Source organism: Neopelma chrysocephalum, unplaced genomic scaffold (genome assembly GCF_003984885.1).
Source record: "Neopelma chrysocephalum unplaced genomic scaffold, ASM398488v2 Primary Assembly neopelma1_59, whole genome shotgun sequence".
Classification (NCBI taxonomy): domain Eukaryota; kingdom Metazoa; phylum Chordata; class Aves; order Passeriformes; family Pipridae; genus Neopelma; species Neopelma chrysocephalum.
This window is the reverse complement of record NW_020897714.1, coordinates 8,692,071-8,705,648: the sequence shown is the minus strand read 5'-3', so window position 1 is coordinate 8,705,648 and position 13,578 is coordinate 8,692,071. Positions and strand designations below refer to the sequence as shown.

The 13,578-nt window shown below is 33.9% G+C and overlaps 1 protein-coding gene across 9 annotated transcripts in view; it reads right to left on the bottom strand.

Moving 5' to 3' along the window:
* The window catches only part of LRRIQ1 (leucine rich repeats and IQ motif containing 1), a 113,171-nt gene that overhangs the window by 3,220 nt on the left and 96,373 nt on the right, over positions 1-13,578 (bottom strand). For 2 of the 9 annotated variants that reach the window (XM_027679818.1, XM_027679819.1), the window contains exon 27: positions 2,433-3,829. The exons of 6 other annotated variants lie outside the window; for them this stretch is intronic. In XM_027679818.1, coding sequence (XP_027535619.1) covers positions 3,690-3,829 — 140 coding nt within the window. In that variant the 3' untranslated portion in view covers positions 2,433-3,689. Of the gene's footprint in view, positions 1-2,432; positions 3,831-7,632; positions 7,682-13,578 lie in introns of those variants that run through there. One more of the 9 variants, XM_027679822.1, reaches the window with a different exon arrangement.

Below are 13,578 nucleotides of genomic sequence, written 5' to 3'. Positions count from 1 at the left end.
TGAAAAATTCATGCCATAAATATCCACCATGTGTATCATTTGTGCTACCCCTGAGCTTACATACCGTAAGATGGGACTATGAACAGCAAGGCATAATGGTTGCTTCATCTTATTCCTGAATGCAATAAACGTCTTTCTGTTAGCTTGAACAGAAGTTGCACCTTGCATGTTTTTCTGTATTTGATCAGACACACTATATTTTCAACACTGCAATTCTGAGAAAAATGTGTTGGATACAATAATAAGATGCCATACTACTACACATTGCAATGTTACGTAATGAAAACAGCAACTTGTTTTGACATACTTTATAATTTCATTTGTGTTGGGTATATTACTTAACCTATGCATAACAATATCAACTCATGGAATAGCAGACTAAGCATATTATAAATCCAAAAAGGCCTGTCAGTGAATATTGCCATTCCAATACGTAATTTAGTAATTTGTATGTTAAAAAGCTACCTTTTACCTTTGCAAAATAGAATGCCTTTAAAAATGCTGCCAAAACATTTTATTTAGGCTGGGCCATATTTCTTATTCAGAAACACTTGGAAAACAAAAGACACGAGGTCTGATAACTTTTATACAGAAGGTAGTTTTCAGATATAGAGCTAGATACAGATATAGATGATACAGATGATATAGATATAGAAAGATGCATGAAATCTGAAGTATCTTATTTACAGCTCTAGTGATGTGCAGTATATTACGGCTACTCTAGACAAATAGAGGGGATAATTTGCAAGAAATGTCAAATTGTGAACTGCTTGATTTTGTATTTGGATCTCCAGTTAACACCTGTAACACCTGTGGTGGTTTGAAAAACCTTTTCTCTGGGGAAGTAATGGTTTGCCCCACTGATAATACTAGACCAATCAAAGGTTCATATGCGCCCTACGGAAATTACATACCCACAGCAATGGAAGAGAAGGGGGTGAAGTTATTTTTTAGTAGGTTGGTAGCCATGATCTGAACCACGAGGAAGCAGGGGGCCAGTGAGCCCCCTCTGGGGGCCAAGAGCCCCCAGCCCCAGCTGAGGCTACGAGAGACCCGGTGTAGTGTCAAAGCTGGACTGGGTCCCGTAATCAAGAGGTGGGAGAATTTCCTTACTGTCAGCAGCAGCAGAAAACATTGAAAGCAGCAGCGGAGCAGCCCTGAACAGAGACAGAGATGGCTGAAAGCCAAAAAGATAGCCAGTAGCAACAAGATAACATGAAGCCGGCTGAAAGACGCAGAGATGTTTCTGCAGGAGGGAGAGCTGGCAACAAAACAGAGGAAAACTCAACAGAGCTGGTTTGGGGTAAGACTGTATTCCTTTCCCAAAACCCAGACACCTACTGAAGAGCAGGGGTGGACTTCCAAACCTTTAGGGAGTCCCAAAATGCAGCAGCAGCTAGAGAGAGAGAAAGGAACCGAGAAGCCCGGAGTCGTCCTGAGAGAGCTGAGCCAGGACAGAGTGCGGAGGAGGTGGCCGTGCCCTCTGCTGCTGCTGCTGTTGATTCTATCATGCTGGCGAGCTGAGACAGAGCAAAAGAGCTTTGGTAAGACTGAACTGAAAGCTGCCTTCAATGTTCTAACCCAAGAGGAGTGGAGATCTACAGGGAGATCCCCCGAAGGCTCGGGCTCGGGGTTGAAATTTCCACAAAGTAAGAACCAAAATCCTGACTGCCACACTTAAATCTGCTGCCTTAGGAAAATGAAGGACACTGACCAGTGCCACACAAAACTGAAACGAAGGAACTGTGGCCTGTGCAGTGACAGAAAGACTTTTCTCTTTCCTTCTTGGACTTTTATTGAAGGAAAAGAGGAATTTAATTCAATGTAAATATATATATATAGGTGTGAGTAAATAAACCTTTGTAAATATTTTTCCCTTCCCCCAATAACGAATGGTTGTGTTTTGTCTGAAAACTCTCCACATGAGGTGAAAAAGATATCAAGTCCATACCATCACTAAACCCTCTCACAGGGGCAGACTGTGGGAGGGGGGCTTGAACTTAAAAATTAGATCCTTGGGAGTTTCAAACCACCACAAGTGGTTATACACACTGCCACATGTAGTGGCAGACATTTTGAAATAACAATTGTCTTCCTATAAAACTTATAAACCTGATGTTAAAATTGAAATCATAAAGGTTCCTGTCTTTGGGGGTGACATTTAATAGTATTTATACTGCAGATTCTGAAATCTAGTTTAATACTAACTACATACATTGGGAAACCAACTAGATAGCATAAGCATCTAGTGATATTTTATATCTGCTGACAACTGCAGCATTTCTACAGTCAGGTAGGTCAAGCAATCTTCACTGATCATAATTCCCCAGAAAGGCAAAGACATCTTTTCTCAAGTAGGCTGCACTGACTTTTCAAATGTAAAATGATAATAAAAACAGGACACTGATTCAAACAAGCAAGATTATTTACTGGGGGTTTTCCATGAGATCAGCCATCTTTTTATCTGAAAATTAATGTGAGTATTCAAAAAATTGGAGATAACTGCTTTTAAACCATACAAATGTGTATGTTAGCATAAAAAGCACTTCACAAAATAATGTCACAAGTAATGTAAGTACATTTTAAAAACTGCCACAACATAAGAGTTTATGTTCTTTTCTTACTAAAGTTTCAAGCACCATTGCCTTCCCCACCTCTTTCTCTGTCTGTAGGGAGTTGACGTTCACAATATCGGACAAAAACAGACAAGTAAATACCAAAGACAGCCTTCCCTAGATTCAATTAGCAACTTCTCCTCTCAAAGTGGAAAACACTAAGATAATGTTAGGCTTTGAAATCTGTCCTGTATGTTGATGAACAAAGCATTCACTAGAAGTAATGAGTTAGATACCCGTGAATAGTTGAGATACTATTTCTCTTCTCTTTCTCTAGATCTCCTTGCACCACAAAATGTTTACATATTGGTCTGAAGAGCCTGGCTATATGAACAAATTAGGTTGCATTAACAGTGTCACGTAGGTCTAATTTTTCATTACCCCAGAACAAAATGGGAACCTTTTAAATTATTTTTTTCTTTAATCCTCTAGGAAACCATTAGAAGTGTTTGAAAGTATAAAACTACAACAGGTTGCTTTATCATATTATGACAACAATTTATGATGAAAAATCTAGAGGACTTCTCATATTCCTAAAAAAAGAAAAGTGCATTCTCACCATTTGTAAGTTGCAGCGAATTTTTGCTGCTTCAGTAAAATATTCTAAACAGACTTCTCTAAGAATAGCATTGATGGCTGTTATATCTCACAACACAGTTTGCAAGCATGTATTTTATTTAGTGACAAAATGAGAATTCAGTGTTTCAATATGTGACATACATCACATGAACCCTTATTATATTTGGACTTCTCATCCAGTTCTTATAAGCAAGCCTAAATTTAGTCACTGTACAATAAACCTTGTAGAGTTAATCAGTTCTGCATTCTACACCACATGAACATATAAGCAACTGAAAACACAAACTATGATAACTTACTGACAGGTATAAAATACTTCGACCAAAAACACAAAACCCAAACCACTGTAACCATGGATAATAAAATAAGTCAAACGTAGTTAACCGAAACTGGTTTATTGGCTATAAACGAAAATTCAACAATTGATATTCATTGGCTTAAAAAGAAACAGTTCTCCATATGCGATTAATCAACTAGTTAAATTATCTCAAATATTCAGCTAATATTCTTATGCTTTTGCTTTTTTTTGCCTGCTCCCCATCCTCCGCTGAGCTCCACTGGATGGTCTCGAAATGATATCCGTTCTTTACGAGATGGACCCAAACAGGATTTTTCTGGAGTAGAAATATTCTTTTCTAAACAACAAACAGACGTGAAATTAAAAACCAACCAACCAAAACTCCCTACATTTCACTGTATCATATTCTTTTTTAAGATGATAATATTTTTTTTGTTTAATTTGACAGCACAAAATTTCATAATTATGTATTACTCACTTTTAAAAGTAATACAAGTATTTTCACAATGCAGTACTTAAAAAAACCAACTCCTTTGTGTAGTAAAATTACTACACAAAATTATCATATTTTTAAAAGCGCAATTGTCTGTCCATTTTGCACTTAAACACAGAGATACTCAATGCTTTTGACACAGAAACTCATCCTTCAAGTGGATGGAGAACTAGTTCAATTAGATATACCTAATTAACAGCTATTGTTTTACTATATTAAACCGAATAAAAGAGAGATTTCTTTTGTTCAAAGTCCAGGTATACTTAAACTTAGATGCTGGATGGTGCCACAACAAGTTTAAGAAAACACAGAAATATGTGAAACAATCACTTTCACTGTCACACATACAGATGCTTGAGTAATTTAGACAACAGTTTCTACAAATACTTAAAACAATTATTTAAATAAAATAACCAGTAGACTTGACTAAAGGCATGATATTTGTTGAGCATAAATGAACACTTTATGCCCAGAAATATCTTTCTTTGGCATCTGTGGAACAGAACCCAAACTTTGCAAGAGAATGATGTGATATTCACAGTACAGCAGTTCAGCTGTTTATATATATATATATATATATAATTAATGATAGCTTATCAAATACAAATTTTATTAATATCTTTTTGCCACTTACCAAAGGAAAATATTAATAACTATATATTTTAGTAAGTATTTTTGATAGTTTAACTTTTTAGTACTTCTCAATAGCAAAATAAATTTCTCACAATACACTGTCCTCAAAAATTAGAACAAAGTTTAAATCATATGACTGAATATCATTCTATGTACTAACATATACAACATAGCTATAAATTTCAAAGGGTAAGAGTTTCTTTCTTTTCTCATGGATGATTTTCTGTAGCCTGCTAGATCTAAATGTCAGGAGCTTTTCCCAGCCCTTTTCCTGCTGCTTTTCCCAGCAGTTCCCTTTCTTGTGAATTCTTAAATTATGGCAAATGTATCTTACTAAACAGTTCTCTCTTTTAGCAATCAAGAGCTTTCAAGTATTATTAACATTATCTCCATTCATTTTCTTATGGCTCTACAAATGTAGTCAATTGCTTTTTTCTTAAAATATATAATTTACTCTAGGTGTACCTCCTAAAGGTTTAAAGTACTGATGTCTTGCCTCTACAGAATTCCCGGATTCCCTGCCTTTGGATTATTTAACACCTCAAATGGTAGTAGATCTCTCCAGTACAGTGCTCTTTGGTTAAAGAGCAAAAAAAATATTATTTAATCAAACAGTAAACTTTTCATTAATTATTTTGCCTGGGAACCACAACATATTCACTGAAGGCTGAAACCCTCAAATTAGTAAATTAAGTGCCTAATTAGTGAAACTTCAAAATAAATCTAACACGGTAATAATATTTTTAAAATTGCACGCCTTTAATTTAAAGAAGTATTTTCTGAAATTGAAAACATTGTTAAACAACAAAAAGAACTAAGATTGGAATATGTTCTTTGTTAAAATAATAATAAAAAGAAAGGAAATTGCTATTGCATTTTTAAAGTGGAAAAGAAGTTTGGGGCTAACTTATGCTTATGACTGCTTTTTCTATGCACTTATATTCAAGATTGTATCAATAATTAAGGTAAACTAGACATACCAGCTTTTTCTTTCTATATTTTGACAAAAAATATTTTTTATTACATTATTTTTAAAACAGTATAAATACAGTGCTAGAAAAATCCTATCAATAATGAATTCGAAAACTAGTCTAGAAGTAAAAGAGTCAATGTAGTAAGATAGTCAATCAAACTCATCCTAATTGCCTGATCTGGATTATTTCTGTATTAACAACCTCACTTGTTTATGAACCTGTCTGTACTGCTAAATATAATTTTTAGGATGGATTTCAGAAATCTTTATGCAAGTTTTCTGGCTTTCAACTCATAAGTACATGCAATTGGAAGGGATATATTGTTCTTACATCAGTATGAAATGTATATTGTTGTTTCAAAGACCTGCTGTAATTTGCTGCAAGAAACTTGTGAAAAGTCTTCATAAATTACTAATACATCCTTTTATTTTGGCAGAATAACAGCCACATCTATCATAGCATGAATTCTGCTTGCCTAAACCTCAGTCAAAAGTTCACAAAGTTATTTTTTTATTTTTGATTGTAACTGCTTTACACATTGTTTAGAGAGTACAGCAGTCAAATATTTTGTGCAAGAAATGTAATAAATTATTAATCTTGCATATATGCAATTATAATTAGCATATAAGATGTCTGGCAAAACAACATTTTATATGTTGGTGAGAATCATTGCTCAAGATTTGCAGACCCTCTATAATAGGGCAGGATAACTTCATCAGCCTGAAGGTATTTTCACAAAAATCCCAGATACTCTAAAGGTGTAGACTGTCTATTCCTTTGAACGTGGGTTTAACAAATCAGAGGCTCTCCCAAAGTCTGACAGTCATGGGTCTCTTTTTCTTTATCTAGTCTCATTAGATTTTGTAGGGTCTGCTTTAAACTTTACTAACACTTGTGACCTAGACAAACTGATTTAAAGCATAGACTACTCTTTCTTTCCATTCTTCAGACAGATCTCAGCACTCTCAGCCAAAGAAAATAAAATCATTGTAGAGAGTGATCAACTAATTTGGAATGAAGTATCTACAAGACAGGTTTATTGTCAATCACTGTAAATCGTTCCCTTTGTATGTCTCATCTTTCCATCTTCAAAACTGACATAATTATGCTTGCACTTCTGATAAAGCACTTTTGATATCTACTAAACAGTACTAAGGCATGGGTATTACTGTCAATGCTGCTGTTCCAGTTATTGGTCTAACTGGAGTGATGAAAGACAGAGCTGGCATGGAAATCCAACAGTCTATTCCCTGAAAAAGAATTCTCAAGCACAGATACGAGTCATACCAGCATAGTGCAATTTTCTTACTCCTATTCCTATCATAACTATTTCTTAGACATTATACTTACAGACTGCTTGTGTCTTAAATGTTATTTATGATTGAAAAATTGTGTCCTGAAGTAAGGAAACCTCATTTACAATGAAGGTATTAGTCAAATATGCGGTTCTTTCTCCTAGCTAATGCAAGACCAAATAGAAAGAAAAATGAAAACATAGGAATAGAATCATAGAATAATAAAGGTTGTAAAGGACATCTAAGATCATCAAGTCCAACCATTAACCCAGCACTGCCCAGTCCACCACTAAACCACATCTCTAAGTACCACATCTACATGTTTTTTGAACATTTCCAGAAACAGTGATTCTGCCACTTCCCTGGTCAGCCTGGTCTAATGCTTGACCACCCCTTCAGTGAAAAACTTTTTCCTAATATCTAATGATAATCCAACAATGAATGGAATGCATTGAAAATATAGGATTTACCCGATTGATCATACACGTGGCCACAAATTATTATGCTTACTCTTACTTCATGTCTTTTGCTATTCCAGGTAAAATCTAGATATGAGCATTTTTGTACTTGAGCGTAAAGTAAGCATCTAGGTAGAATCTTGCAAGAAGTAAAAAAAATTGCACGTCAATTAAAAAAAACCTCTGGAGTTGTTGTCAATACCTGTGTTTACAACAGGTTTTCTGATTTTACAGTTTTCAAACAGACAATTGTTTCAGAAATATTCAATAGAGACAGCTTCATTAGCAAATGGTTAGAATTTTGTCAAGATCGAGGGGATGACGGAAGATGAGAGCCTGGTAAGGGACAAAAATGCCACTTTGAATTAATAGACTGAACCTAGAAATGTTCCTTAAAAACACAGTCTTGTTTTTCTAAAAAAAACCCAAACCAAAAACCAAACTGAAATCCCCCAAACATATCAAAATTAATAGGCAGCTGAATCCTTATTATATTTGTTTCACTTATATTTGTTGTTTTGGGTTTTTTTGAGGAACTCTATATATTTCTCTTACAGCATTAATAATGGTATGAACAGTTGTTACAGAGAGCTTGGATTTGCAATACCTCCATTTTTCTCTTAACTGAGTCCTGCAAATGAATGGTTAACATATTAGCATATATAAGTGAAAAAAATTACTATTATCAGATTATTTGTCTTATAAAATAAAAGGTGACATTTACCATCACATTTTGCTATAAATATAAGGAGATCTGTAAGGCATATATTTAATTAATATGCATATATACACACCTAGGTATGCACATGTGTATTTGTGATTTATGAATAACTGCAACCATAATGATAATACTTTCCTTTTCTGTTATGTTCCTTAAGTGTATTTGTAGTGGGCCTTACCCAAAGGCAACAACAGAAAGATTCACATTGCTTCAAGATATTATCTTTACTGAATATAAATTAAATATATTAATTTCATATAAGCTAACTATCTTTACTAAACATAAATTTGAACAATTACATTGGGTTTACTATATACAGTACTGATATTTTTGACAACAACAATAACTATTATTATTATTACCATTACTTGTACTAGAATTAAATAGAACTTGGCAAGTGTATTAAGTATAATTTAACACAATACATGGTCATTCTAATACCAACTGATGTGGGAGCAAATCTTAGCCAAAAAAGCAATTTGATTTCTCCTGTCCCAAAGCAGCCTTTGGAAGACAGGCTGTAACAGGCTGTACATTCTCTTTCTTGTAGCAATTTACTATATGAAGCTCCAGAATGGTCTGAAAGACTTTCAGGTGCCTGTATATATCAAATAACCATTTCTTTTGAGTATGTGTTGAAAGCTTGTCTTGGGGTAACTTCACATGCTTCTATTTCCAAGCAGTCACTTTTTGGTTGTTTAATCTGTTTTCTGCTATTGATTTGTTCTGGTCTTTTTTTTGTTAAAGCCTGGGTCTTTTAACAAATGTTAAGGCTTACATATCCTCTGTTTAGATAAGTAATGCAATATGTAAAATGCTTTGAATCAAATTCTTGGTGTCCAAGAAGAAAAGCTTTGTTAAACAGGTTACGATAGAAATTTTATGATGCATAGTAGACGTCATAGGGTATTTATCGATCCACCTAACATTGTGTGTCTGGAGATATAATTTATTTCAAAGTCTTTACCATATTGCATTACTTAAAAGCAAATACAGCATAAGAAGGCATGGAGAAAAAACTTCAACATCTTAATGAAAGTGACCAGAACGAATCCTTAGCAGCAAAGCATTTACATCAGTTTAAGCTCTGAAAAGAAGGTAGGTTCAGCAGGTCTGTGAAAAAGGTAAATGCTACAATATCAGAAAAGTTACTTTTTAATAATGTTACTTATGGCTATACTGAAGTTGGATCAAAATTTTTTTTTAGTTGCACTGTTTACATAAAAAATTTATTGTGTTGCAATTTTATATTTTTTTAATTCAAAATTTTATTTAAATAGCATTGAAAAGCCTAAGGAGGAACTTATATGAAATCCCACATGATATGTAAAGATACATCTTCTTGCTGTATGGAGATTTGAAGACAGAATATAATCATGATTAATTTTTGTTTTGTAAGTAAATGAGGAATTTTGTCTATAAATCTTCTTGACTTCACATTGGTAGGACTAGAGACTAGTTTTAAAATCTGGTAGAAACTATGAACTTAAATTTCTTTGTTTATCAAATATTGATGGTGTTCTAACTAGATCCTGCTGACAATTACATACTTGAATAATCTGAAATCTAAAATGTAACTGAGTCACATGAAGGAGTTCAGAGAGATAAGCATTTACAAGAATAATTTATAAACATTTATTAATTTCCACTCCACACACTTAAAGTAAACATAATAAACATAGTGCTCCAAATACACTCCTGTAAAATACAACGCTTTTCTAACTACAAACAAGACTTTCAGCACCGCTGGTTATTAAAGCTCAGAATTTATTTTGTGTTTCAGTTCCTTATCTATTTCCCCAATTTTGACCATTTAGGATGAAATTTTACATACTGAGTATATGCCTTTGGCTGAAGTTTCTGAACTGTTGGTCACTTCTAAGAAAATACATAAAATATTTATGTTGCCCTTTGCAGGACTTGAAATCTGCCAAGTAACAGAGCCTTCCTTTTAGGATATATCCAAATTTGGATCAACTATATACAAATTGAAGGCTTTCCATGATCAGAGAAGGTGTTCTTGATTTTTTTGGGCTATATTCACTAAAATATCAGTCAGCATGGAAACATGCTTTACCATGACACTATACGGAGCTAAACAAGACTATTCCTAAAGAAACGGTCAAAGATCATGTTAAGTCAGGGAACTTAAAAGCCTGCTTGTTCCATGCTGTCTGCGGCAGATGGAGCATAGCTACAGGAACCATGGAGAAAGTCAAAATCAAAGCTCCTATAGGAAGGAGACTGAGAGAAGAGGCAGAGGACTGGAACTAAAATTCAAAAGAGCGATGAGACTGACTTGGAATCAAGGTAGAAGAAACTAAAGCTAACTTGGCAAACAATACCCTGGCACAGCTGGCACAAGAGACTACAATGACTTGACAAATAGACTGACATAGAGCAGAGAGAAAAATATAGGGAAGAAGAAAGTTGTGAATTGGCAAAGGGGAACAGAGTAAGAATAAAGATCATGAATTATGGGGTACTAGATGGTCCCTAATTCTCAGAACTTACATAATTAAAAGTAGTGAAAATACAGGTGATGATAAGGAAGGACACAGAGTAAGTACATTAAGAATCTGGACTCAAAATCTGCCTAAATAGTACATCAAACCAGGCCAAATTTGGAGGAGGTCTAAACTAGGAGATGATGAATCTGAGGAATACTGTCAGGAATAATCTGGATACAAAAAGGAACAGAGCATGAGAGGAAAAAGGTAATCAGACCAGTATGTTTGGAAACAAACACAAGACTTCATGGCATACGTGTGAAAAAAGCCTAAGAGCGGATGGGAGAGGAAGCTTATGCTGAAATAAGAAGTTGGACAAGCAAAAACAAGAACCATTCATAATAAAAGAAAGGATTACAGAACACAGGCGTGGAAAAGACAGCAATTAAAAAGAGAAAAAGTAGAAGAAAAAAAAAAGGAAAGAAAGACTGCCTTGGGCAAGAAGATCTTATAGACATATCTTTACCATCCAGCACAACAACCTGAAGTAGCCCAGCATTCATTACTGGACCTTTCAGTGCATTGACTTGAGAAATATTTTTGAATCTACTTGACAAATATCCCACAGCAAAGGAAACCTAAAATTGTTATTATTTACTCATATCAAATGACAGGATCCTTGTCGTTGGTCTAATGGTTACATGGTTCTAAGTGGGTATCTAAGTGAACTACAAGCCAATGTCTCAGAATGGATTTTTATCTTTTTTTTTTTAACCTGGTTTCTCTTTAAAAAAAAAACAAACAAAACCACACCCACACTGAAGAACCCCCAAGCCTTAGTAGAAGACTATCAGGCTATAAAGTTAAGCATTTAAAACTTAGGAAATGCCTTTGTGTATCTGTTCTTGAATTATTTTCATAATTGAAAACACAGATGATGAAATTACATGAGATCATGTATCATTTTTCTCCCTAGCCTGTTAAAATCAATGAAAGCAAGTTCTAAATGCCTTTTAAAATCTGCATTTAGGTAATTTTTTAATATGCAACCTCAAAGTGAATTAAGCAGCATCTTGTAGTCTGTTCAAAAAGATTAGGTATATGTTGTTTGATAGTTAACTAATACATAGAAAAATATTTATGTATCTCCATTAAAAAAAAAAAAGAAGAAAAAAGAAAAAGCAAGAAGGAAAGAAATATGCACAAGAGACCCCTGGATAAAATATAAGAATGACATGTAGAGCTTAAAAATGAGATGTTTACTACACACAGAGAGTTTACAAATCCTAAATGAAAGACAGCAGTCTTTGAACCAGAATATATAGACAATAGTGATGCTAAGAAGAAAGGAACAGGAAAGTAAGAATTTTTTTAAGTGAAGCTTTACCATACACTGCTTAAAACAAAGTTGAAGACTTTCTAAGGACTCTCATTATCAAAGAAAGGGAGGCAAAAAAAAAAAGATCAATGTGGGGGTTCTGTTAAGAGCAAAAAGAATTGAAAAGATGTAAAAAGTTATCGTGGTTTTCTTTCTCTGAGTTGGAAGACTTTCCACTGTAAGAAATGCAGAATTAAGCTTTATTTCACTGACTAATAAAATAGCAAAGTTTGAATTTATATGAGAATGATTCTTTTTTTTAGTGGAGATATACTTGGGTCCATTTTTTAAACTAAGAGTGATGAAGGAATGATAAGGTTCAGGTCCTAATTTATTTAATTTTTTTTCCTGGAAAGCAGTGTTTTACTGATATCAGAGGCTCTTTGAAAAGCTATAATTCAGGGAAGAAAAGAATTAAGAATTCTGAACAGTATTTAAGTAACAGTTAGAGGCACAGCTCCCGTTGCATTCCACTTTCAAATTCTGGTGCTTCTCGAAATCCCTGCCAAAAGATTGCAGTTCCCAAGGCAAGTGCAACGAAAAAAACTTTAAATTTGCACAGAAAAGAAAACCACAAAATTGTGATGACAGTTAGACAATGTAAATATATAGGAGACTCATCTAAAGGTCCAACATTGGTTGGCCAGAAACAGATTAGGATGATAGACAGTAGTTGATGATTGTCATAGCCTATTCACAAATTGGACATTAGTATATAAAAAAATCGTCCTGTCTAGTCAGATATTAAAAAATCCTTAACTTCTAATTCTTGCAAAATATTTCTGTCCACCTTGCAACTTAGTGATGACCACACTACTAGTGTTCAGGAAAGAGCTAAAACAAAAAATACAACCAGCAATTCACATCAATGTTTATGGAGTTAATAAAAATACCAGTGATCGTAGGACCTATACTTGAATCTTACATAACTGACTGTAAGCCACTAACCATCATGTCTTATGCAGAAATATTATTCAGCAGGAAAAAAGAATTTTTTTCCCTGTTCTTTTTTTACAAAAGCAAGGTAAAAATATGTGGAAATAAAAGGCAGAAAATATAATCAGCAAAAGGTCATGCAAACACAACTACTTTTGCAATTTATTGGGACTAGGTACCACAGAGATTAAGATTTTAGCAGTAGTCAGGTAAGAATGGACAAAAAAACCCCCCAACCATGCCCACCCAAAAAAAATCAGCTCAAGCAACAGAAAAAATAGTTACCTGGGATCATAAAACAATAACTATGGTTTCCAGAAAGAATATAAAGTAGTATTTTCTTAGGTCATAATAACTGGCCATCAACAGAAGCAAGGTCCTAAATTAGATAGATAACAAAATAGCCCAATTGAACAATGGCTACTCTTTCTTTAGGTTATATTTAATTTTTTTTGAGCTTTATTTTTTTAATACTGGGTCAATTTAATTAAAAGTCAGTTTTCCCTTTGAATGTGTAACAGGGAACCAAATCAAACACTTAAAAGTTAAAAAATGCTTTCCTTAAACTAAGATATACAATGTTAAAAGCATTTATTTTATTACTTAATTAATTTTGCTTTGTCAAGGAACAGAATTAAGTCAGTTTAGGATTAATCTCTCCAACTTTTTGAGAAAAAATGGTAAATTTGGGTTATAAAAGACTTAAAATTTTTTAACCCCGAATTCAAAGAACTCACCTTTGGAAAAT